Source organism: Vulpes vulpes, chromosome 5, assembly GCF_048418805.1.
Source record: "Vulpes vulpes isolate BD-2025 chromosome 5, VulVul3, whole genome shotgun sequence".
Taxonomy (NCBI): Eukaryota; Metazoa; Chordata; class Mammalia; order Carnivora; family Canidae; genus Vulpes; species Vulpes vulpes.
Window position 1 is genome coordinate 71,472,568 of NC_132784.1, and position 26,821 is coordinate 71,499,388.

Below are 26,821 nucleotides of genomic sequence, written 5' to 3' on the forward strand. Positions count from 1 at the left end.
TAGCAGGGAGCCTGACTCAGGGCTTGATCCCAGGACCCTGAGATTATGACTTGAGCTGAAATCAAGAGTTGGCACTTAACTGACTGAGCCACCCAAGTACCCCTTTTTCTTGATTTCTAATTAATCTTTTTTTATAGCTTCCTATTCTTATTGTAAGGATATAGTACTTTCTCTCTTAAGATACTGTGATTTTCTTTTTCTTTTTCTTTAGCTCCTTGTATTGTTTGCTTTGAATTCCTTTTTCAGTTCTTTATTTTCTTTCGTATTGGTAACTTTTTTCAAATACTTGATGTTTTTCGCAGTCTTATTTAAAAGTGAGACTCTGAAAGCTGGTTGGGAGTTCTCTGTAAGGCTTATCAACTGATGGGCTTTACTTAGGCTAAGAGAATGGAGACCCAATCATTTGCCCAGATGTCAGTATTCATGGGTTATTTGTATTGGATTGGTTCATTGATGCAGAGAATAATCTTTCTGCCTTCAGGAGTGGGGGAGGATGGGTAGTGTCTGGGTTGCAAACATTTGGGGAGCTGAGTGGAGCGGGGAAGGAGACAGGTTCTCATTTTTTATTTTATAGATGATTACTTAATCCGTCATATTCAGCGTGGTGCCTCACCCTCCCTTCAGTGCCTCGGGTCTCTGACTGTGGAGTCTCTCTCATTCATTTTCTCCAGAGGATAAACTTCCCTTTTCCTGCTAAGGCGGCAGGGGGGGAAGGGAGGACTGGGAGAGGATTGTTGGCCTGCCTGTGCCTGTCAGTTTAAGGGATCTGGGAACCAGTGTTCCTTATTTCTGTTTTCAGAGTCCCTTCTTCCTAGATACCTAGTACTTACAATTTTTTAAAAAAGATTTTATTTATTCATTTGAGAGAAAAAGTGTGTGGGAGGGGGGAGGAGCATAGGAAGAGGGACAAGCAGACTCCATAGTAAGTGTAGAGTCTGATATGGGGCTGTATCCCAGGGCCCTGAGATCATGACCTGAGCTTTAGTCAGACACTTACCTGACTTAAGCCACCTGGGTGCTCCCTAGGACCTCTAATTTATGATTCTTCTAGTCATCCTTGGAAAGTTTAGCTTTTTTTTTTTTTTTTTTTTGGTTTGTTTGGTGGTTTATATTGCTCTATCTGCTGTTTGTTTAAACAGCCCTAAAATTCTCTAAATTTTAAAATTTTGACATAATTTCAAACTTAAAGTTCCAAAAATAATAGTTTCTGTACCTGCTATACCGTATTTGTCAAATGTTAATATTTTACATATTCTCTCTATTCTTTTCTCTTTCTGTATATATGTGTATGTACACATTTTTATTTATGTATTTTTTCCTGAGCCATTTGAAAGTTGTAGTTATGACACACCTTTACTCCCAAATGCTTCTCATAAAGAATCACAGTACAGTTATCAAAGTCATCGGAAATAAACATTGATATAATATTATTTAATCTACAGACCTTATTTAGATTTTGTCAATTATCCTAAAGTCTATTATAGCAAAAGAAAATTCCAGACCATATATTACTTTAGTTGTCATGCTTCCTTACTCTAGAACAGTTTCTCAAAGTCTTCCTTTGCCTTGCATGACATTGATGCTTTTTAAGAGAACATGTTAGTTATTTTGTGATTTGGATTTGCCAGATACTTTTGTATCAATTTATGCATTCAATTTGAAGTTGTCAAAATTCAAATTATGAATTTTTGACTAGAATATCACAAAAATAATATGTTCTCAATGCATCACATTGGAGGACTCATAATGTCAATTTGCCCCATGACTAGTGATGGTAACTTCAATCACAGATTTTGGCTGGATTTTTCCAGTGTAAAGTTACTGTTTTTGTTTTTAATGAGCCTTGTGGGGAAATGCTTTGAGACCATGTAAATACCCTGCTGCTTCTCAAACTTTGCCCAGTTGGTTGTAGTATCCACTGATGATTTCTTGCCTGAATCAATTATTATAGTGGTTGCTAAATGGTGATTCTGTAATTCCCATTCTCTTTCTGCTTTTGAGAGTGATTATTTTGTCTTTGACCTGAGCTCTCATGTCTTTTTTTTTTTTTTTTAATTTTTTTTTTTTAATTTTTATTTATTTATGATAGTCACAGAGAGAGAGAGAGAGAGGCAGAGACATAGGCAGAGGGAGAAGCAGGCTCCATGCACCGGGAGCCTGATGTGGGATTCGATCCCGGGTCTCCAGGATCGCGCCCTGGGCCAAAGGCAAGCGCCAAACCACTGCGCCACCCAGGGATCCCATGAGCTCTCATGTCTTTAATCAGTTTTGGAAAACCCTCCGTTTACTCTTTGAATATTTGTCATTTTTACAGATTATTATTTTTCCTTTTCCTGTTAAATACATGTCAGACCTCCTTCATCCTGTTGTTATGTCTTTCAGGTTTTTTCCCCCTCACGTTTTCCACATTTTTATCTCTCTGTATGGAACACTGGATAATTTTTTCACATCGATTTTGCTGTTCTCTTCAGCTGTGAGTGATTTCTTTTTCACCCATCCATTGAGATTTAAATTTCAGTGGTTAGTTTTAGAAACTCTGTTATCGTTCAAATCTGTCTGCCTGGTCTTTTTTTCATAGTGTTTTTTAAAAAAACTATGATTTAAATTCATTCTTTTGTATCTTTAATTATTTGAGATACTTTATATTTTCTAGTTATCCAATTTTTAAATTTCTTGCAAGATCTGCTCCTGTCATATTTCTACTGCCTGTTGTTCTTGTTGCATTGTTTCCTTACATGTTTTAGAATTTTGGAATGTGAGTTCATCTTCAAGAAGGCTTTCTCTGGTAATCTTTGCCACCTGGGCAAGGGAGTATTACTCCAGAGGGTTTGTTCATTCTAGTTTTTTGTTTGTTTTGGCTTCTGTTAGGTGTTCCAAAGTTATGCTGGAGACAAATCACTTATTAATTTCTCAGTAGGAAGTTTCCATACTACCGATGTCAATTTTGTTTATTTTTTAATTTTTTAAAAAGATTTTATTTATTCATGAGAGACACAGAGAGAGAGAGAGAGACAGACAGACAGACAGACAGACAGAGACAGAGACACAGGTAGAGAGAGAATCAGGCTCCATGCAGGGAGCCTGATGTGGGACTTGATCCTGGGACTCCAGGATCATGCCCTGGGCTGAAGGCAGGCGTAAACTGCTGAGCCACCCAGGGATCCCTGTCAATTTTGTGTAAACACCAAACCTGTATGAGGGCTAGTCTCTGTTGAAAGCATCCCAACCCAGACTCAATTTGAAAAAGATAAATATTTTTTATTGCCTCCATCTATGAGGGGATGATATTCTGGACCACCTTTTCACTGAAGGATTCTGTCTTTGTGTGCATGCCTCATTTCTTGTTTCCTTATTTGCTGTGCCCAGAGCCATTGTGCCTCTGACTAAGTGGATGTCAAATCCCTATGTCACCCTGCCCAGCAACTCCCTCTGCCCTCCACAGGGCTCCACAGCGCCCACCCCTACACTTTCAGCTCCCAATTGCAGTTTTCTTGTTGGTTTTGGTGCCTGGGATTTCCCATTTCTTGTGGCCTCAGCTATCTATTGAAAAGGAGTTATATTCTATCCTAGGTGTCTGTGTATTATATAGCAAGAAACTTCATCTGTTTTACCTCCCAAAATGTGTTAAATTCTTGTCCACTGTTGTCTCCTGGCCTGTTCTTTTTGCCCTTCTAGGTTCCTGCCTTTCTTTTTTTCCAGTAGGAAGTGGAAATAAAACAAAGTAGACAAAGCATATGCCTTACTGAAATTCCAGAGAAATGAAGAATTGAGAAATGACTGCATTGTAGAGGTGATCCTTTCCACATTGTATCATCTTGAATGGTGGTGGTATACTCCTGTCAGCTCAAAACCACCAAAAACTTTGGTTTTCTTGGTCATACCTGTGTTGGTGTGTTGGCTTAGAAGCCATAAGCTGTGACTAAATCTTTTTTTCAAGAGTTTCTGTTTACAAAGCTGGTGAAGTCTTCTTCCATACTATATATAGCTAGCCAGCAAATATTTTTATCCTGGGCCAGAGAATGAACCTCTCTTTCTGTCAGAATATTTCAACTATAAGATAGATGAAATCAGAAATTTGTTTTACCTCTTGTGAGAAGTGGTGGTTTCAGCACTTTCAGCACAGAATGTGTTGACATTCTTGAATGCTTTGGATTACAGATGAGCCTTGTTTATCTGAATCAAATAAATCACTAGCTTTTTCACTGAAGAGTTTTCAGTATACTTATTAAGTTACAGATGCAAGGATGATGTTTGTGTGTTTAAAGACCATGTTTTAAAAATAATCCCTGTCTTTTGAATTATCAACAGCTGAACTGTTATTTTTAATATATCGAATTATGAACCAATAAAATTAATGATATGTTATTTTTGCCCCTATTTTATTGTATTCACCCACTTAACTGATTAGCAGTATCTTAAACTATCTTACCATAGATATATTTAGTGAAATTTATTACTTGCAGACTGATATAACTCATGAATTATTAAAAGTATCAGCATATGGAACCCACTCTTTCCTCATTCCAAATTCTTTTAATATGGCTTATGTTGAGCCATTTAACTGGCTTCTATCCATCCCACTGATGGAAGCCACAGCCAGACAAGGGTTCTTATAAATGATTGGCTTCCTTTCCAAGCAAAAGGAGGATGAAATGTCAACTTTTTCCTCTACTACCTGAAAAGCAATCAGTGGCAACCCTTTCTGCTCTTCTTGACAGTAGTTTGGCTTTATAGAAGAGAGCGGGCATTTAGCCAAATGTGAATTTCAGTTCTATATAAAGAAAAAATTGAAGTAGCTAAAACTCAGATAATAGCTGGAATTTTCAGAGAGGGATTCAGATGGGTTTAACCTGTGAGTCTTCAGTAAGCTAACTATAGCTCAGAAATTCCTGAACTGCACATTTTAATCCCTTCTTTCCTGGTGATGAGCTGAGTGATTTGAGGTTACTTACAGAATCTCTCTTTGCAGCAATTTGCTCATCTGTAGGACTGGGTTTAGGGATAATAACAGCTTCAGAAGAATAGTGTAGCTGATTACTAAAGACTAATCAAGACCACTGAAGAAGACATTTTGGAATCAAACCTTGAGTTTCAAGACTATTTATTAACTTGATCTTGTGCTTTGAAATTTGTTACCCTTATTTGTGCAATGGGGCTTTTACTTACTTCACAGGATTATTATGAGATCTTAATAAAATAATATACGTGGAAGCATTTTGTAAGAGGTATAGCATCATAAAAAGTAAAGTGTTGTTCACATAAGGCTGCTAGTATAATACTTTATCACATGGAAGCAAATTTTAGAATTAGATAGGACCCTGGTAGGGAAAATTGAAATTCTCAGGATGATGGCTTTTGTTTTTGTACCCAGATAGGCTCTATTATGTATTTTCTGTTGTTAAATACTTAAAACCGCAACAGTTAACATTCTATTAGCTCTTTTCTTATAGAGGAAAGAAGTGTGACTTACTTAAGGTCCACCTCTCCATCATTCTATCTTATAAAAGAGGAAATGGAATCTGAAGAGGATTCTCAGCCCATCATTCCATCTATTATATTGCCATATTTTCATAAGTGTTTTTATCTTGCACACAAACGTGGCACCCCAATTAAATGGGAAACACAACAGTAAATAATTAGATTGACAGTGTGAATAGAGAAAGACTTCTGTCACTGGTTTTATGATGGATTAGATATGCTAAATGACCTTCCCATCTGAACAACTGACATACTAGATGAAGTATCATAAAGCAGTTTTAACCTATTGCTAAGCTGGCATGAAAGTAAGATGTTCATTGACTCACTAAACAGAGTGAAGCTTGGTATTCTGGCAGGCAAGTAGGAGCCAGGGTCAGCTTTGGCTGTGGTGAGTTTTGCCATTTTGTGACCTGGGTCTTCTGCTATGCAGGGGATAGGATGGAAAGGCTATGGCCTGTGCACACTGGGGAATCTAAAAAGAGCTTCCTGGAGGAGCCAGAAAACTGAAAGACTGTATTTTCAGTGAAAGGGTAAAGAGAAATAGGTTTGTAGTGATCCTGCTGCTGAAATACAGTTACAAGCCACCTTCACATGGTTTATAGTCCAAATTCATAAAACGGGTGCAGTCCTGGGATCGAGCCCCACATCGGGCTCCCTGCTAAGCAGGGAGCCTGCTTCTCCCTGTCCCTCTGCTTCTCCCCCAATTTGTGTGTGCTTGCTCTCTCTCTCTCAATCAATCTTAAAAAAAAAAAGGAAGTGGCCCTGAATTGATATTGACCAGCAGATGTAGACTCAGACCCTCTTTTGAGTACTTGATCTTCCATCTAGGTCTCAAATAATTCTTTTTTTTTATTTTTTTATTTTTTTATATATGATAGTCACAGAGAGAGAGAGAGAGAGAGAGAGAGAGAGGCAGAGACACAGGCAGAGGGAGAAGCAGGCTCCATGCACCGGGAGCCCGACGTGGGATTCGATCCCGGGTCTCCAGGATCGCGCCCCGGGCCAAAGGCAGGCACCAAACCGCTGCGCCACCCAGGGATCCCTCAAATAATTCTTACAAATAAAGTGTCTAAGGAAAATGAACAGCTCACAGTTAAAATCCACAAGACCATAGAGAAATAAGGCAATATCATGATTGAGAGACCAGCAGAAACATACCTTCAAGGACTTTGATTATTGGATTAGATTAGATTATTAGATTCAAAGAAACTGTTCCGATGCAGCCCAAAGAGACAAAAAAGTGAAATGATATGGAAAACAGAAGCACAAAATCTAATCAGAGTTCCAGAAGGGGAAGATGGAGAGAGTGGAAAGAGACCCTTTGAAAGGGCAATAGCTGTGAGAACTTTCCAGAATTGTTGAATGTTGGCAGACCTCAGATTCAGGAAGACCTAGAAACCACAAGCAGGATCATCATAATGAAACTGAGGTACACTGAAGATAGAGAAGACCTTAAGCTCCTCTAGAAGAAGAGAGGCAGACTACTGGGAGAAGTTCCTTGCCCCATGCTCCTGTGACCTGAATTAGTGTCTCTGGCTCAGTTTCTTTGGATGTCAGCGAGTCACAGTGCCTGATACCTCGGATGTGGTTAGACTCATTCCCAGCTCCACCGTATATATGAACAAATTATGTAAGTCAGTTATAGGGATTTTAAGTTGATAATTTATTAGTTAAGTCTGCAGCATGGAGGGGATTTCTAGCCTTTGCTTTTTCTTCATCTTTCATGTATCTATTTAATGGGAAGTCAGTGAAATTTAGCCATTGGAGTTATTTTTTGTGAACAATGAGTTATTTTTTGTGGGTGGAATGAATTAGAGATATAATGCAACGAATAGACTTCAGACTCGCAGCCGAATCTTTTCTCCCTCCATCTAGGAGAGCCTGCTAGAAAAGGGGCGTTAGATCTCCGTGCCTCTCTGCTTTCCTGAGACAGCGCATGCCCAGTGGCATGTGTGCTGCCAGTAGTTGGGGCTGTAGAGGTTTAATGGCTAAGGTAACGTGGGCCACGTTACTGATTGCCCCTTTCAAATCTCCCAGTAACCATTAACATAAATATCATCTCACCATTTTGGACAGGGGACACCACCCTTATGCACGTTAGTAATACGATGCTAATGCTTAACCCTTTCCTGGCTTTGTTTGCTTCAGAGGCCTTGCCCTATATCCATGGGTAGGTAGTCTGTCTGAACCTAGAGGAGAAACAGAAGGGTTAACTCCTTTTGGTTTTGCCCTTTGACCATTTCAGGATGAGAGGCATGATGAAATACTTTTCAAAATCTTCAGTGGAAACACATCATGCATAATTGGAGCAAAAAAGAATAAATCAAAGCTTTTCCCCCCTTTTAGTCTGGTAATTCATAATTGAAACCACATTGAGGTAGGGGTTGATAACTTCAAAACAAGCAGGAAAACTGCCCTTTCTATCAAGGTAGGGATAGGTAAGACTCCTCATTACCAGGGGCTGAAAAGGCTTCTGTATAACAAGCCTGTCCTCTCCTTTCCTTTCTCCTCTGAATTCTCACTTTTCTGCTTAGGCAGATACCTCCAGTGAGAGCAAATGTGGGTTCACTCCAGTTTTCCTAGTGCTCTTTTTGTCACATGAATTTAGACATAGTGACATTTAAAAAAATTTCTGATATGGTGAATAATAGGAATTAAATTTTGAACCATCCTGCTTCGAGGTTGATTTCTTCTGTCTGGAGTTTAGTTGGTTTAGGTTGAAAGAGCCCTTCAGTTGGTAATGGAATGTGCTTTTCCTCACTCTTGATTTTCTAATCCTCAAGTAGTTCCAGCAAGGACATTTCAGAATGCTTGACAAAGGTTATTTGCTCCCTACCTTCCTCCACTTTCTGTATGGTAGGTAACCTGGCTAGAATGGTTTTGGTTAGGCTCATATAGGGCTTCCATGACCTTTCAACTAAAACAAAAGAAAACAAAAAGGCAAAACAAGATCGCAGGAAGGGGCCAGACAACCTTCTTTGTGTGAGATTGCTAAAAATACACCTAGTTCGAGTTTGAATTTCTTTCTTGAAGGAGGAAATCCCTTTGCACTGGAAGCTGACTACGCCTAGCCTCCCAGGGCCTTTCTTTCAGGCATCCTGAAACCCAAACCCACGACTCTCTTGCTGTGTAGTCTGCTCACTGCTAGCTCATCGACCAGGGCTTTCCAGAATAAGCAATATGAAGAAACTTTCCTAAAGCTGGCTGGTATCGTAGCTACTATGGATTACATTTATGTGATTGCAGTTTAACAATCTGGATTTCTTATTGAAGCTTCTATAATGAATATCTGTTGTGGGAATGAGAAGTGAAGTTTGGGAGGATGGGCGAGAGATGGACAAGGTATTTTGGCCAAATGCCAGTGCTCTGTCAGAATGATACACACTTCTCCTCCCATCTTTGAGTGAACAGCTTCACTGGGTAGATTTGAAAGTGGTATTATTGATAACCAAGATTTGGACAGTTCGGGTGTAATAGGTGAGCTTTGCCTTTTTTTTCAGGTCACCAGGCTGGGTGCCTGGTTTCATGCCCTATCTTGCCGTGATGGAGATCTAATCAGGCAACAGAGTTAATTGCCAGCATTGTTTGCCTTTTCCCTGGCAGAAGTTAGAGTCTTGAGTAAATTATGGAGGTTTAAATTTGCTTGATTTCCTGCAGAAAGTGGGGTCAAGAGGTCCCAGACTGTAGACACTCTCTTTGGTCAGTCAGCAGGGGGTCAGTTCTTAAAGGTATTTCAGAGGTGACTAAATGCTGTTTTTGAAATGTCCTTCTCCACTAAGTTTTTTTCTCTGGGGGTTAGTTTGTTGACCTTAGCCCAGTGGAGTGGAGTGTCTATGTGAAGGCACATACCCCAATTAAAGCTGCCTTTCTCCACGCTGTCACTGTGCTCCAAAGGCAAATGGGATTATGTTTGAGGAGGGAAAAGGCAATTGGCACAGAAGCCTAGTTGCAGATCAGCATTTCCTATTTAGTTCTTTTGAAATAGAACTTAAAGGTAGCCATGATCACTTAACAGTAAAACAATAATCAGGGAAAGAAAGTTACGAGAAAGAACTGATCACAAAGTTAATCATGTGACTTAAAGAACCTTCCCTCATTCAAGGCTTTTCCTGCTGTGGCAGTTGGCCTGCCTGGCCGGTCCCTCTCATTTCCACTCTCCTTCCTTCTCTCTTTGTCCTGTGAGCCCCTCTGAGCAGGGCTGCTCAGTTTGCTCGGAGCACTTGCCTGCTTACTCTTGCCGACCACGCAGTGGTCCCCTTCTCATCTCCTCCAGGGAAGTAGAGGCCACCGTGTAGACCTTTATATTCCCAAGGGACTTGAATACCTTGTGACAGTACTGGTTATTCTACTTAGCTGTCCTCCCCACCAGATTATGAACACGTTGAGGGGAAGGCCTGTGTTTGTCTTGGCATCTGTAACACTCTTCTAGGTGTATAGTATGTGCTCAGGAAATGCTGACTGAGTGAATGAGCACCAGAAATACCATTGGTAGGGATGATTGTTGAATGGCTGATGCCAGTGTTTTGGCAGGTAAGAAGAATACGAATGGGGAGAACTGGACTTTTTTGTGTTTGTTTTAAGCTACAGTTCATTCAGCTCTGTGCTGAGCTGAGCCGTCTGCTCATTACTTACGTGCCAGATCTCATTTTGTCATTATCACCTTAGCAGATAGGTACCATCATGGTTCCCACTTTACATATGAGGAAATTAATACAGGAGAAGCTTTACACATCACAAAACTAGTAAATGGCGGGGCCTAGAATCAAACTCTGTTAAATATCCTCATCCTGCACTTCTTCAGAATAGTTGGCACAATAAGATTCTCGGTAAGTGCTTTAAAATGAACTAAGTTGGAAATTATTTCAGCACTCATGATATCAGTCATTTGAGTGTACATCACCTGTCTACACCCATACATAAAGAGGGCAGAAAGAACATGACCTGGGTCATTTGGGTTTAACTTTCTCATTTTAAACAGGTTTTTATTGAGTAGTGCTAGGCACTGGCTGGGTACTAACTGTTATAACAGTTATGGCTCTTGCTTTCATGGAGCTTTCAGGATAAAATATAAAGACTAGGAAGGAAAAGAGGAAAATAAAAAACAGTGTATTTGGAGAGGAAGTAGAGGTAGAGAATCCAGATAAATTAGCACCCTAAAGCATTATAAGGTCAATGTAGAAAGGAAGAAGGATTTCATTTAGACTTGTTGCTAGAAGAGACCTCACAATTGCCATCCCACTTGTAGGAACTTGGAAAATAAAGCCCAGAGAAACGATTACTCCCACAAGATCCACCATTGCCTACCATTTATCGAATGCTTGTAGTGTGAGGTACTTTACATGTATTAACCCTTTACTTTCATTAACAACCCATGGGTTGTTAAGAAATAATAATTTAAAAATGTTAATAATTAACATTATTAGAAAGTATTATTATCATTATTTATCATACCTGGAAAAGTAGTAGCATTATCACAATTATGGAAACTGAGGTGCAAGAGAGGTTAAGCGCCTTTCCCAGATCACACAGCTGATAAGTTAAAGAGCCTGGATTCATGTTAAGGACATGTGATTCCCAAACTGACCCCAAGTAGGCCAACCCCTGTTTTGAAGTCATTTGCCTCAACCCTGTCAGCATATCCTACAGTAAAGCACCACGCCTGTGTCCCAAGAAATAACACAGCTTCTGTGTTATGTCTGTGTAAATCTCAACATCTGTATTTTATGGAGAAGTGTTGGTAGAATTTCAGACCTTGTTGTTATGCTCGTTTGCCTGCTCTGTCTCCCCCTTACACTGTCTTTTCTGATTCCCCAGTTTTCAGCCCTATCTGGTATGCAAGTGAGTAGTATGGAAAAACTGAGCACCATGACAAGTGACTGTCTGCTTCCCACCTACCCCTTCCTACCTCTCCTCCTCCTCTTCCACAGTCATCCATTTCCCGAATGGAGCTGGCAAATGGGATGAGACCAAATCGGTCCTCTTGCCAGAGAGTCTGGTTCCTTCTCCTGGCAAGGCCTTGAAATCAGAGCTGTGATGCCCTTCAGGGGGTGCCTGTGTTTAAATTCCATGGGATTCGTTTTCTGAAACCCAGCTTTGCATCTCTCAGGGAACTTTCTCCTCCTTTTAATGTCATCCAGGCATTTGAGTGTGTTGGCATTCCCCACTTCTCCCAAAGAACAGACCCCATTTTGTTGGAGTTTTAATAGTTTTTCCTTCTGTGTTAGAGGTGTATTTACCTTTTTTAATTTACGTGTTTCCTTTGTGTCAATGTTATGTATTTGGTGTGTTTTAGTACACATACTTTCTGAAATCGTTGTGTTTGGGGTGGGCTCTATCTTATTGGCCCATATGTGATTATCAAGGATAAAGAACTTCCAGCATTTTTGTCTCAGAGAAGAGTTAGAAGTAATAAACTCTAGCATTCCCCACAGTTCCAGTTTCCAGAGTCTATAAAATGCTGATCCTGCCTTGGACTCAGAGTAGGAGGGTGTGAGGAAGGGCCATGGGCCTTCATCATTGGGTGTTCTGAAGCCAGACCTTGAACATCATAACATCATTCACTCTTCCCTCTCTCCCTCCCTTTCTTTTTTTGACTGGTAAAGCAAATGATTAGACATCATTCAGTGTTTTCAACCCTAGAGTTTCATCATGTGTAAAATGAGAGTAACCGTATCTGGCTTGGGGGTTGTTGTGAGGCTCAGATGAGAGATTGCTTGTATAGCCTGGTGCCTGAGTTAGTTAGTGCTCAGTAAAGCTTTCACACACATTGCAGTATTTAACACCAATCCTCAAAAACTCTATTTTTGTGTCATTTCCATTTAACGTGGTGTTTTTCAAGCAGAAGAGAGTATTGTTTTGGGAGGAGTAAATGAGTGGATTGGGATGATGATGGTGAGATGCCGTGTGGGTTCAAGATTAATTGTGTCTGGAGCACAGGGCTACTTGCTGACTTTCATTTCCATAAGGATCAGGAAAATAGAATAAGATTTGCAGTAGAAAACTAAAAGGGGTTCCTACAGATGTGATGAGATGCTAAGGTACCAGTGCTAAAGTCTAGGTGCATTCCTGAGACTGCAGCTTAAAGTCAAAGCGTGAGGTCATGGAACCAGAAAGTCAGCACTGAGAAGACAGCCTTTCTTATTGTGTCTCATGGCTGTGAAATCTAATTATGGCCTGTTGTGGACATTTTGGCTTTAATATCCTGATTACATTAGGACTCTTGGAATCCCATTCAGTCTCTTGAGTTCCCATCCCATGTGGATTCCATGTGTTTGTGTACATTTCCTGTCCCACACTGTTCCATCTGGCAAACAGCTGTTGTCCTCTACGTGGTGATGGGTGTCCATCAGTGATAAGGGTGAAGTTGATGGGGGACCTTGGGAATCCCAGAGGACAAGAGAATAAGCAGCCAGAATAACAGACAGGACATTTCATGTTTAGCCACCTTCTGGCAGAGCTGAAGTTCAGTCCTGGGCTTTTCACATAATAACCTACCAATGTGAATATAATTAATACCACTGAACTATACACTTAAAAATGGCTAAAATGAAAAAAAAATGGCTAAAATGCAGGTTTCGTGTTGTTTTTACTACAGTTTAAAAGAAATGTCATATACCAAAAACCATTTTCTGCTTTAAATGAGAAGATTGTATATTATATGAATTATATCTCAAAAAAGCTGTTTAAAATATAACAATGTGTTAACAATCTTATCAGTACCAAAGTATTTTTGCTTGTATTACTGCATTAAAAGTTACTTAATGTTTTAATGGTAGCAAAGAAATTGAATTTCTTTCATTACTTTTTATACTTGATTTTGAGAAAATTTCAGAATTACAGAGAAGTTGCAAGAATGTAGAGTGAACTCACGCTGAGAACTCATTGCCTAGATTTTTGCATTTTATATGTTCTCACTCTTTCTTCCCAGTGTCAGAAGTGATGTGCTTTGATATGTTTTATTTTGCTTTTTTTTTTTTTTTCAGATTCAATGTGCTAATTACTTATTGGGCCCTTTCAATCTGAAAATTCATGTCTCTTCTATATTCTGTCCTAAGAATTTATTTAATTTCTTTGATAGTCTTATTCTGTGTTCTTTGTCTTCTTTTTCAGGAACCTCCTATTAGGTGGATGTTGGACCTCCTGGGTTTTCTCATCTTCTCTCTTCTATTTTTCATCTTGCCTTTTTGTTCATGAGACTGGAATATGTTACCTTTTCCTTTCAATTTTTTTTAATTAAGCTATCATATTTTTAATGTCCAAGAGTTCTTTCCTATTCTTTGACAGATCTTTTTAAATAAAAATAGCAGTTTATTCTTATTTCATGGATGAAAAAATCTCTTCCTGAGGATATAATTTGTTGTTGATGTTGTTTTAATTTCCTTCCGCTCCTTCTATTGTCTTTGTTTCCTCTGAGTTCCTTCTTTTCTATATGTCCATTTGGTTTTTGTCATTGTCCTGAAGATGTTCTTGAAATGATTGATTCTAGGATCTGTTCATGATTACCAAGGAAGCACTGAGAACCTGATCAGAAAACAGCTCTATGTGTGAGGGTGAGCCTCCTACCTGGAAGGCTTCACTGTTAGAGAGTGGAAGGGCCAGCTAGCCATGTGGCTGCCAGCGTTTGGGGACCTGGAGGGGAAGAAGGCTGGGTGGCTCATCATTTAGAATGTAGACCTTGGGATCCCTGGGTGGCGCGGCGGTTTAGCGCCTGCCTTTGGCCCAGGGCGCGATCCTGGAGACCCGGGATCGAATCCCACGTCGGGCTCCTGGTGCATGGAGCCTGCTTCTCCCTCTGCCTATGTCTATTCCTCTCTCTCTCTCTCTCTCTCTCTCTGTGTGACTATCATAAATAAATAAAAAAATAAAAAATAAATAAAATCTTAAAAAAAAAAAAATAGAATGTAGACCTTCACCTGCATTGTCCTCTCCGCTCTGGCCATGTTTCCATATCCAGAGCTTCAGTTCCTCAGAGGATATACCTCCTTCCACTGGCAGGGATGGGCAACAAGAAGAGGTTTCTGGCTGAGTGGCTGGTTGAAGGGGAGATTTGTAGATCTGGGTCTCTTTTGCTCCTTCTACATACTTTTAACTAGTCTTCCTGTTTTCAACCCTGCCCCTCCTCTTACCCCACTAGGTTCCCACTGAGTTTATTTATGAGCCTTTGTGACATTCAACACTTTGGACTTATTTTCTTTGTGGGCCCCCTCTGTGTGGTAGCTTCCCTCTTGCCCTCATTTTCCTGCCCTACTGCTGCCATTTCTCTTGTCCCTCCCCATCTTTCTGAAGCCCATCGATACTGCTCATCTGGTGTTGTATTTTCTCTCATTTCACTGTCATTGTGCACTTGTATTTTGTATCTACTGTCACTTGAGTGGGCTTGAGGGAGATTGGAAATCAGTGTACGTGTTTAATTTGCTGTGTTTAACTAAAAATCTCTTCTCAGCTACAGAAAGTCTCTGCTTCTGTTTTAGTGGCTTCAGAGCTAAAGTTTGGAGAATAGAAGACTTGGAATAATTGCTTTAGTTCTTGGGTTTGTCATGGTAAAAGCCACCAAATCTCCCATGTTCTAATTTATTGACAGCGGTGAAAAAGAGATCAGCCCCATTGTTACTAGATCCTTCTCTAATCCCCACTACTCTGTTGCCTTGCAGAAGTGGGGCAGTGTGAGCAACCCGCTCTTCCTCCCATTGATCCCACCACAGTCGCAAGGTTTCACCGCCATTGTCCTCACCTATGACCGAGTAGAGAGCCTCTTCCGGGTCATCACTGAGGTGTCCAAGGTGCCCAGTCTATCCAAGCTGCTAGTCGTCTGGAATAACCAGAATAAAAATCCTCCAGAAGGTAAGAAGAGTGGGAAAATGATGTGTTCAGGAAAGGCCTGGTTTGGGTGTTAGTGCAACTCTCAGCTGGATCGATTTTGGATGGCCAAATTATTTGCGTCCTTAGGTTTAAATGAATTTTCCTCCTTTGTTAACAACAATCCCATTTCTAAGGCAGTGTGACCCCAGTTTTCTCAGTCATCTCATTCTTGTTCTAGGGTGGCCCATTTAACTCCAAGCCCATGGCATGTGCTATAGCCACGAGTGTTTGAGAGCTTAGGAATCAGTGGGATCAAAGGCCAGCAGCCTTGGGAAAACAGATCTCCGCTTCCCTCAGCCATCTCAGCTGATTTGTTTATAGGAAAACTCAGTTTAAAAGGCATTAGTTTTCTCTTTCCTTATCTCAGCTCTGATACTGCACTTTTCTTCAAAAAAAAAAAAAAAAAGAGGATGGCCTCACTTCTAATTAGGATAGTCAGCGGAAGATGCCCTGTTCAGGCTTCGAATCAGTTCCTTAAAGTGAGTGCTCACTCAGGTTCCCATTGGTTCATCCTTAATCGCTTTGTCCCTTGCCTTGGCCACCCCTGTAAGCTGCTGGCTGGCGCTGGCAGCTAGGGTTGAGGACTGTTTGATTAATTGGATTTGTTTTTCATTCAGGACGCATAGAGTATGTTCCACCTGCATTTAGTTTCTCATTCAGTCTGTCTATTACTGATCCTAATCCCAGGGACTTCAAAGCTCCTGCCCTTTATAGCCTATTAAAGCCAGGAAGTTTCTGATGGATTAGAGCAAGGAATGAGTTTGAAGTTTGTAATGTGCACCACTGTCACCGATAAGGTCTAGTTTATTACCTGACAGTAGTATCTGCACTTTTTATGGCTGTTCCCTTTTCATTGGTAATACTGAAGTCAGGATAGTCGACCTTGGAGACTGGCAGTAGTGGGTCTCTGAGTTTAGGCAGGGAAAAGAACATTTTCTGTAGACAAATCAGAGTTTGCCCCTAGAAAATTCTTTAGTTCCTCCTGAGATGTTTAAGAAATTTTCCTTAGTGGGAAAATGTTTGTTCTCTGAGGGAGTCATATGCGTTCTCTATTTAGGGAGCCATAGTTTGAGTAAACAAAATGGCTGCTTTCAATGAAAGTCCTGTTTTACGCTCCAGAGAGCAGTACTTTTTCCTGTTAACTATCTTTTTATGCCAAGTTTGTTTTCCTCCCGGCATCTCATTTTCTGGGTTTTTGTTTATTTGTTTCATTTATTTGACTCTCAAAAAAGAGAAGGAAAGGGATAGAAGGAAAATAAGGAACAGAGGAGAAGGAAGAACTGGACGGGAAGAAAAGGAAAGGCAGCGATAAACAGGAGCTGTGCAGGGAGGCCCATGGGGAGGGCCACAGAGAGGGCCTCGGCCAGCTTGCTCGGAGGGAAGTGAATCAGATGGTTTGGTGTTGCTCTGTAGTGTCTCCCGTAAAAAGAATGAGTCGTGTTTTGAGAAGGAAGGCTGCGTATCCCTCTTCAGATCTGGAATAGCCCACTGCGTTGTGCTGCACTCACACTCAAGCGTCTATTCCCAGGTACAGGGGCCGCCAGCTTTCAGAGGGAGCCTATCAGCATCCCACCCGCCCAGATAGGCACAGATGCAGATTCTGGAGCTACATGCAAAAGAGGCTTCTCCTTCCTTCGAAACCTTGGTTAGCCACTTCAGGCTTCAGGTGAATGATTTATTGTGAATTCAAGTCACTTCTTTGGGGCAAGTATCATCGCAGACGGTGAGAAGGGAAAAACCGTGTTCTGCCTTCTTGGTCAAAGCCCAGACACTGATGTAACAGAGCAGTAGCACGAACCTAGGTTTTGGAGCTGGGTGTTCAGTTTTAATTTTTGGTGGACCCTGCTAAAATGTAGTGGTTAATTTTATGACCAGGAGCTTAGTTTATTTTTGAAATATTTTGGCTCCAGGGAGGAAAGCAAGCCCTCAACTGACGAGGCCCCAGTTTTGACACGTTTAGAGACTGAACCAGCTTTTTTTTTCTAGCAGTGGTTTTTAAGTCTATGCTCAGGCTCTGGCAATGTGGTTGTTTGGGGAGAGCATGAACCATGTTTAATCTTCTGTGCGGTGTTTGTTCAGTTGGTAAATGGGGCTGTCAGCTCTGGCCCTCATGCCAGCAAAGCCATCTGAATCTGTATGTATGGCATTAGTAACACATATATATTTTTTAAAAAGTAAGTCCAAGGCTTTGAAATATTAGAGGCAAAAGTGATGTTTTTCACTTTCTCTACATTTACTAAAATAAATATTGTGGTGAATATGTCTGCTGCTGGGAGGGTTCATACAGGCAGAGACCACCCCCTGCCCCCCCAACGCCTTTTTTTCACTCTCCAACCAAATGCTTTTTTTCTTTTTGGTTACATTCAAGTCTAAATTGCTGGGTTTGAAGTTTAAGTAAATACTTAGACTAAGCAATAGAAATTTCCAGCGAGCTTTCGTCACATTGGTTTTGAGCTCTGTCAGAAAAAAAAAAGGCAAGCCAGTGCTTTCCTCCTCCCCAACTCTTCAATTTCCAAACTTGATGGATATAGAGGTTGTTTGACTTGGCCCCCGGCCTCCCTGTGAAGGAAGCTATTACATTGTACATCTCATATAGGTTTAACTCAGCCTTCTGTTTTAGCTGATTTCAGGGTTAAATTTGAATTGACCTCAGGAGCTCCCTAGCTTCAGATTATGACTTTCATAGTTGTTAGCAGGCAGGATGGCCTGGGCTGAATGTGTCAGGATGGTCATTCCAGAGGAGGCAACAGAGAAGTAGAAGCAACAGCTGCCTTCTTTTGAGCTGAATTCAGGGACTATGAGGAATTAAGGTCATGTGGACCCTCCGTACACCAAGCAGCTTGAGCACTCCTAAGGTGAGCTCAAGGTTTGTATGGAGATAATCTGGCCATTTATTTTATTGATCTGTGGTTGTGTTTGTGACAGTGATTGCCAGGATGGGTGTGAGGTCATCTGCAGTCAACCTGATAATTTTATAGTACCTTTGCCAAGTTGGAGAAAAAATTCTCTTTGCTCACATCTTTCTTGGCACCCAACATGGAGCAAACCGTTAATCAATACACATTTAAAAAAAATCCTTAACACAAGGAGTTCTTTTTCTCCTTCAAGCTAGGCTAAAGTTCCTAACTGTGAAGTTATCAGGTCACCTGGCTCAGCTGTTTGTTTTTCATAAATTCGGCAATGTGTTTAAAAAAAACCCGTTTTTCAGACTACGTTGTGTGGATGGAAGGTGACATTTTTATTTTGCCAGCTACAGATTCACAGGATGAGACACAGGGTACAAGGCTATGCTGTTTTAGTTTGAATACATTTAGAATTTAGAATTTCACTTCGAATTTAGAAGGAGTAAGGGAAAAGAGACCCCATTTGGCCTCAGCAATGGAATTAGAGCCTGAAGGTCTCTGGCTATGAACTGTGTCCTTCCATACCCTAAAGGGGCTACCTCACAGCTTTCTGTGTACACCTCCTCAGGTTGTCAGGAGAGAAGTGAAGGCCATAAGGCTTTACAAGAACTCTTTTATGAAGATAAAGATGAAATGATGTTTTTATCACCATGTATTATATACCTTTTAAATCCCAGGAATAGAACTGTACTAAATTCTTTACACATATTATCACATCCTTATGACAGACCTGCAAGGAAGCTGTTCTCATTCTCATTTATAAAAAATGAAACCCTGATTAGTTGTGTAATTTGCCTGAATCACAGAGCTGCAAATGGCAGAGCCAGAAATGAACACAGCTCTCTGTGGATCCAGAGCTCATGCCCCTTACAGGAAGGCCCACTGTATCCACTTAAATTACCATTTAGCGGTAGGAAAATCATCGTGTTTGTCTGTTCTCTTATTTGGGATTATGTAGAACTAGGTCTTGTCAGGGACTCAGAGACAGAAAAGTAAATCTGTTCTTTTGAAAACACTAATGGAAGGGGGGAAAAAGTTCTTTTTTCTCACCCATATTTTTCTTTCTCACCACATGCTTCTGTCCTAAGTTTTTAAACAATCGGTATTACCTGCTTTAGGACAGGGAGTAATTACAGTAATTTGATTTCTGTTCTCCACAGAAGGAATGCTAAAGCCTGAGAGAATGGTAGTTCCCTTTCTTGGAGGCCTATTTTATTTGAGAATGTGAAAACAAAAAACTGGAAATTCTATTTAGAGCGCTGTCTTGTGGTAATGATGGTGCAGCTGACCATTGAGGTGGAGACTGCTTTTGCCCTGGCTTTTGGCTACCCAGGCCTACCTCAGAACTCACATTTCCTTCTTCACCCCATGCCATCCTTTTTGGTCTTCATCATTCTAAAACTTCCCTATCAAAGACTTTACAGGGCAGGGCCAAGTTAGTTCTCTGTGGATATTGATTGTCGCAGGTAATTCTTTGGGTATAGGTAACTGTGGAAAACTCATTTGTGGGTTGAACATGCTGTATCCACTCGCCAAGTGAAAGTCCAAATCCCATCCAGGGTAGAGGAATGTTCACACTTAACTAAAGCAGCTAGCCTATTTTCTGTATTTATATTGCAAAAAGATCTGTTTGTTACTTTGTGAGATTAACATGGAAAAGGTTCCAGGTTCTTTTGTTTCATTTGTGAGTTCCATTGTCTCAGTTCTAGAAGGTTATTGGCAGGGATCCTGTTTATGTGAAAGTGGATATGGAAGGTACTAGCTGGGGGCATGCCACTGGATCATCAGAGTAATGTGCCAGATCTAACATGTACCACTTTTGCCACCCTTACACGTAAGGTTTAGAAGTCCATTGGTTCAGTAAATAGACACAAATGTTCAAAGGAAGGTACTGCTGACATTTAGTGGATGTCTCCTTTGGGCCAGGCACTGTACTGCTAAGTGCATTCATGTTCATTCTCACAGTCAGCCATGGAAGATAGCATTATTATTCTATCTTCATAGTTGAAGAAACAGGTTAAAAGTGATTCACTCGTTCAAGATACCATGGCTAGGGGATCCCTGGGTGGCGCAGCGGTTTGGCGCCTGCCTTTGGCCCAGGGCGCGATCCTGGAGACCCGGGATCGAATCCCACATCAGGCTCCCGGCGCATGGAGCCTGCTTCTCCCTCTGCCTGTGTCTCTGCCTCTCTCTTTCTCTCTGTATGACTATCATAAATAAATAAAAATTAAAAAAAAAAAAAAAAAAAAAAAAAAAGATACCATGGCTAGTAAGTACTACACCTGGGATTCAAAGCTCTTCCCAAAAACTGTTCTTTCTATGATATATTACAGCCTCATGAAATCCTGGACCTCAGAGGCGTCCTGTTTGGTCTCTCATATGATGTCAAGTAGAAATTTGACCTAAGTTAGTACATTTCAAGTAAAAGCACACATTAAATTGATAAAGGCATTTCATCATTTCATTTAATCTGTTTCTCCATCAGAAGATTCGTTTTAAAAACATTTTTATTTGTTTATTTTTAAATGTTTATTTGAGAGCGAGTATGTGCACAAGCAGGGTGAGAGGCAGGGCGGGGACGGGGGGAAATCCTCAAGCAGACTCGCCACTGAGCATAGAGCCCAATGTGGTGCTTGATCTCACGACCCTGAAATCATGACCTGACTTGAAATCAAGAGTTGGACACTCAACAAACTGAGCCACCCAGGCTCCCCTATTTATTTTAAGTAATCTCTACACCCAACATGGGGCTTGAACTCATAACCTGGAGACCTAGCATCACATGCTCCTCTGGGCCAGCTGGGCATCCCTCCATCAGAAGATTCTTGCCTATTTTGAGTCTAAATTAGTTGTCCTGTAACTTCCACCCAGCCATTGGTCATGGTTCTAACTTGAGAGATATGTCATAGAGAAAAATTCCCCTTTCATCTAATAGCCCTCCTGATACCCTGTGTATTAGTCAAGGCCTAGGTAGGAGACAGAAACCACACAGTAACCAGAACAAGAAAGGTTTAATGGAAACAATTATTAACTGGTAACAGGTGATTGGTGACTAAGGGGTATAAACTGTAAAGACAGCAGGAAATAAATTTGGGAATGTCCCTTCCCCAGCTAGCTCTGAGTTTCAGACTGTGTTGGACAGCATATGACTGTAGCCCGCTGCATAGTGAAGTTTGCTGAGGTGCCACAGGCCAACTCTGGCAAACAAACTTAACTACCCCCCTTCAGTACCCACAAAATTCAACAGGAAACTAGCTACCCGGGCACGTTCTTGAGCTTGCTGGAAAATTGAAGGCTTCGGTGGAGCTCCCTGGGAACCACCCATGGGAAGGAGCTCAGCTAGTTGCTCTTGGTGGTGTCTGCAGGACCTGTCACAGAACTGCCCTGAGGATGCCACTTAAACTTGGTAGAGAGAAGTGCCCCTGCTGCCTATCTTCTGGTCAAGTACTGTAGGAGCAAGAAGTTAAAGAGGCACTCCTGAACCAGGAAGAAAAGCACCCCCTTCCTTCCCAAGTGTCCCTCCAGCACCCTCTACTGGCAAAGCCTAATGTCAAGCTAGTTGGTGGAGGGCAAATATTTACTGGATCTAGTTCCAGTATGAGAAACAGGGCAGTGATGGGTGAAATTGAAGCTGAGAGGCAATACATTGAAAACTGGTGCCATTAATCTCCTTAAACATTCTGTAGAAATCCTGGATTCAAGTACCTGTACTGTCCTCGTAACTCCCCCCCACCTGTTTTCCAGCTTCTTGGAACTTTTCCCATCTTACCATTCCTAACTCTGAACACAAAACCTTTCAAAAGTGTGGTTCAGGGACCTCTGGACATCCATGAGTACCGTTCAGGGGGCCTTTGAAGTTGAAATTATCCTCATAATAATGCCAAGTCCTCTCCACTCCCCACTCTTTATCCTTTCACAAGGGGGCAGAAGTTTCCAGAGGCTACATGACATGGGCTACATCACTCTATTGGCTAGTGGGATGTGCTTGTGTATTCTTGTGTTTTAAAATTACCTCAGTTTTAATTTCTCATACAAATAAATTGTGTATGTGTGTGTGAGTACGCGCATATCCCAGAGAAAGCTTCTTTGGGAAATCCTGACACCAGAAAGTTTCAGAACTGGTGGTCTAGTCTAGTAGGTGGAGCTATAACCTCTTGTGTTTTAGATATTTATGTTTCATAAGACTTTGGAAAGTAGACTTATGGCCAGGGGTTGCATTTATTTGGAAGAGGAGGGGAAGCAAACAAGAATAAGGATGACTGTTGGAAAACCTGTTGAGCTTCATTGTTTTGCCCCAGGTCTAGAGAAGCATGAGGTCTTCACACTGCAGTAGATGGTACATGTTCTGTTTGGCCTTTGATGCTAAACAGACTTAGATTCAATCGCTGGCCTTATCATTTAGTAGCTCTGTAACCCCTGCCAAATTACTTAATCTCTCAGAGCCTTGTAACTACTGCTTTGTCAATAATTCCTGCCCCAGGAGGTTGTCAGGAGGATTGGATAACATTGCACCCACAAAGTGTGTGCCATATATTAGTTGTTTAATAAAGGCCCTCCCCCACTCCGTTTATTCTTAGAAGACAGTGAGAGGGACTTGCTGACACCCCATAGGTAACATGGAACATAGTCTTCAGTCTCGAGTCCTGTTCCTATCTACCTTATTCCAAAGCTATTGATTAATTATGCGCTTCGAGCCAGGGATGAAACTATAATTAACTACTGTTATTGATTAAAAAGCAGTGGCCCCTAGGATTATTTCTTTGGTGTTCCATCTTTTTTTTTTCCAAACATGCTTCTTTTGGAGTTGACCGCTGTTTTAGGCTCTGTGCTTATTTAAGACGGAATGTCTTAATTACAGGGCCTCCATTTATGCAGGCTTTTTCCGGGACCCTGGTGGCGTCCCAACAATGTGTTCCTTGGATATACTATAAAATAGACAGAAGTAAGATATTTCATCTGCAGGCAGTACAGACAGCCTTTTCGTTTCTGACTCTCCCTCCCCATACTTCTCTTTAGTATTGTGACTTTGGGATGGCCACAGGCATTTTGGGGCTGCAAGACTCAGGCAAACTAGATCTTTCCACAATTACACGATGGGCTTCTTGGAAGCAGTCTGATACCTAGCTTTCCCATCATCATTTGACAAATGTTGTGTGAAGAACAAACTATCCTCTGTAAAGAACCCTAACGTTTATGGACAAGGGTACTGTACTAAAGAGGTACTAATTTCATGCTGTGCTAAATGCAACATTTTAAAATAAGGAACCTGCGGTTGAATCACTTCAATCATTTCAAAGTAGAATGGGAAAAAATGTAAGGCAAGTCATGGGTTGGCGTTTCTTCAGTATACTAGAAAAATCCCACATAATTGGACGTAGAAATTTGATATTTACTCTGTAAATTGTTCGTGATGAGAAACCAGCTCCAATGAATCAGAGAGAAGGGGCTGTTGAGGGGATAACGTGCTATAAGTTAAGAAACCTACATTGTACAAGGAGACCGTTTTTGAGGGGTGGATTTGAGCAGCATTGGTATCTGTGATTGCATTGTGGAGGTTGGCACACTGGGGCGGACATCTAGAGTCCATGCTTTGTAATTGCCAGCAAAGCGGAGGCATGTCTTGAGCTGGGGTGTACCTCAATGAAGGTAGTTTGGGAGGTGCAGAGCTGTGATATTAAACCATGAGCCTGAGAATGAGACTGTGTGGACTCCTGCCCTCTTGTTGTTGTCATGATCTTGGGCAAGTCTTTTGGCTTCTCTGTCTCAGTTGTGAGTTGAAGCCATTTGTGCATTCTGGTGAAGATAGTATTGAGAATTAGAAGTGTTGCAAGGACTTAGAGAGAACAGAAATACTTACCAAATTTTATAACAGTGCCTTTCTAAGAACACCCCCTTGAACAGTCATACGTGTAGATTTAATGGAAGCCACTGAAGGAAGTTTCGTCTCATATGTGATGTGCTTTTACCATTTCATCTCCTCACAGGAGTTAGAAGAGTAATACATGCCTCATCCTGTTCCCCATCCTTCCCCTAGATTCTCTCTGGCCCAAAATCCGGGTTCCATTAAAAGTTGTGAGGACTGCTGAAAACAAGCTGAGTAACCGTTTCTTCCCATATGATGAAATCGAGACGGAGGCTGTCCTGGCTATCGATGATGATATCATCATGCTGACCTCTGACGAGCTGCAGTTTGGTTATGAGGTAAGGAGGTTTCAAACGGTCTATTTACATAGTTGATATTTCTTGCCTAGTGTTGCTTGTCTTTCCTGATGAAGAGTATTCTGTGTCGTTCTCTAAAGTCATAGTTTCTAAATCCTAGTAGAGTCTAAAGGTGTGGCATAGGAGCGTGGGTTATGAAGCTGTTCTTTAAAACTTGGGGGAAACCCTCTTGCAGAATGACAACTGTGCCCTCCACTCGTTTTGGGAACTCCCAGGGAGAGCCCCAGGGGATGTTTTCAAAAGAGCATCTATAGCATGTAACGAGCACTTAATTGATGTCTCCTTGAAGAGTGCTTCCCCTGACTCAAGCAGCTGGGCACTGCAACAATAAAAACGTCAGTAAGCGAAGAAGCTGGCGGCACTGACAAACAGAAAGCAGACCCGGTTGATGGCTTTCTCTCTGAGGTTTAAGTGGAGAGGCTGGCCGCCTGTCTTCAGGGAGAAACATTCTCTATCACCGTTCATTCAGTGTGGCTGATGGATGAGGCTGGGTTCAGGGGTTAAGTATGGAGACCAGTAAAGGTCTCCCCAGGGGAAAGTGCCAGAGCCGAGGCCTGGTGAGAGGCAATAGGAATTGATGAGCTCTGTCAGGGAGGATGTGCGGGAGAGGCCTGATGGCTGCGGCAGGCAGAGGCCTGGGACCCAAGCAGAACAGAGAGTATGCATCAATTAGCCTCAGCCAGCACGGGGAAAGTGGTGAAATCTGTCCCCTACACTCGTCCTGCCCCTGAGAGAGGGGCAGCCATTTTCTCTGGCTGACTCAGAGTTTGCTGACTTTGAGGTTCTAATAAATCATGAAATTGTATATGAAACCATTGGGTAACTGGTGCAGCCACTCTGGAAAACGGTGTGGAGGTTCCTCAAAGAGTTAAAAATAGACCTGCCCTACGACCCAGCAATTGCACTGTTGGGGATTTACCCCAAAGATTCAGATGCAATGAAACGTCGGGACACCTGCACCCCGATGTTTCTATCAGCAATGGCCACAATAGCCAAACTGTGGAAGGAGCCTCGGTGTCCATCGAAAGATGAATGGATAAAGAAGATGTGGTTTATGTATACAATGGAATATTACTCAGCAATTAGAAATGACAAATACCCACCATTTGCTTCAACGTGGATGGAACTGGAGGGTATTATGCTGAGTGAAATAAGTCAATCGGAGAAGGACAAACAGTGTATGTTCTCATTCATTTGGGGAATATGAATAATAGTGAAAGGGAATAGAAAGGAAGGGAAAAGAAATGTTGGGAAATATCAGGAAGGGAGACAGAACATAAAGACTCCTAACTCGGGGAAACGAACTAGGGGTGGTGGAAGGGGAGGAGGGCGGGTGTTGGAGGGGAATGGGTAACGGGCACTGAGGTGGACACTTGACGGGATGAGCACTGGGTGTTTTTCTGTATGTTGGTAAATTGAACACCAATAAAAGTTAATAAAAAAAAAAACCATTGGGTACTCAGATTTCATTAAAAGATAATGAAGTTGTATTTTATGAAGCCCTTTGGTACTCAGATTTTACTAAATGAATACATTTTGTGTATTCTATATTTATTATAGAAGTTTATTTTGGGGGGCGCCTCGGTGGCTCAGTTGGTTGAGCGTCTGACTCTTGGTTTCAGCTTAGGTCATGATCTGAGGATTGTGGGATCTAGCCCTACGTTGCGCTCTGTGCTTAGGGAGTCCACTTGGGATTCTCTCCCTCTCCTCTTGGTCCCTCCCCCCACTTTCACACATGCTCTCTCTCAAATAAATCAATCTTTAAAAAAAAAGAGAGAGAAATTTATTTTCTAACCCTTAAAATAAAGGTGGATTTTGAGGGGAAAGAAATAGGAATCCCCCTCAACATCATCACCACCAGGTTTTCTGGTTTGTTATTGTTGTTGTTTTTTAATGTAGCTCCATTTGACTGTAAAAGAAATTGTTGTGAACTAGGCTGATGTGAGACACAGTTGGTCAATGTAGTTACCGGCCAGCGAAATGTGTGAGAGTGTCTAATAAAACATACATCATCTTTTTGGGTTTATTCTCATTCACAGAGTTATCTTTTACATGATCACATCTAGGGTATTGGATGATTTTTAGCACACCATCATTCCCATTTTTTAAGAAAGCCAATTACCTACTTGTTTCTCTAGCCAACTCTGGCAAAAAGACCAATTTTTTCTGCCAGTGTTTTCTCTGTTTGTTGCATATAGTGGCTTTGGACTATACTTACCTGTTTATTTTTGTGGTAAAAGGGAGGTGGAAAAGGGAACATTTGGAATGATATAACCAAGATGGACAGAGTGCTCCCTCTTCAATGTTTTCAATTGGACTAAATGATGTCTAGTAAAAGAAAGACTATGTATTCCTTTCGACCA

The 26,821-nt window shown here is 41.3% G+C and overlaps 1 protein-coding gene across 1 annotated transcript in view; it reads left to right on the plus strand.

The window, feature by feature from the left end:
• The window catches only part of EXT2 (exostosin glycosyltransferase 2), a 135,309-nt gene that overhangs the window by 71,349 nt on the left and 37,139 nt on the right, over window positions 1-26,821 (plus strand). The window contains exons 8-9 of the mRNA XM_026004140.2: window positions 15,129-15,318; window positions 24,274-24,440. Coding sequence (XP_025859925.2) covers window positions 15,129-15,318; window positions 24,274-24,440 — 357 coding nt within the window. The remainder of the gene's footprint in view (window positions 1-15,128; window positions 15,319-24,273; window positions 24,441-26,821) is intronic.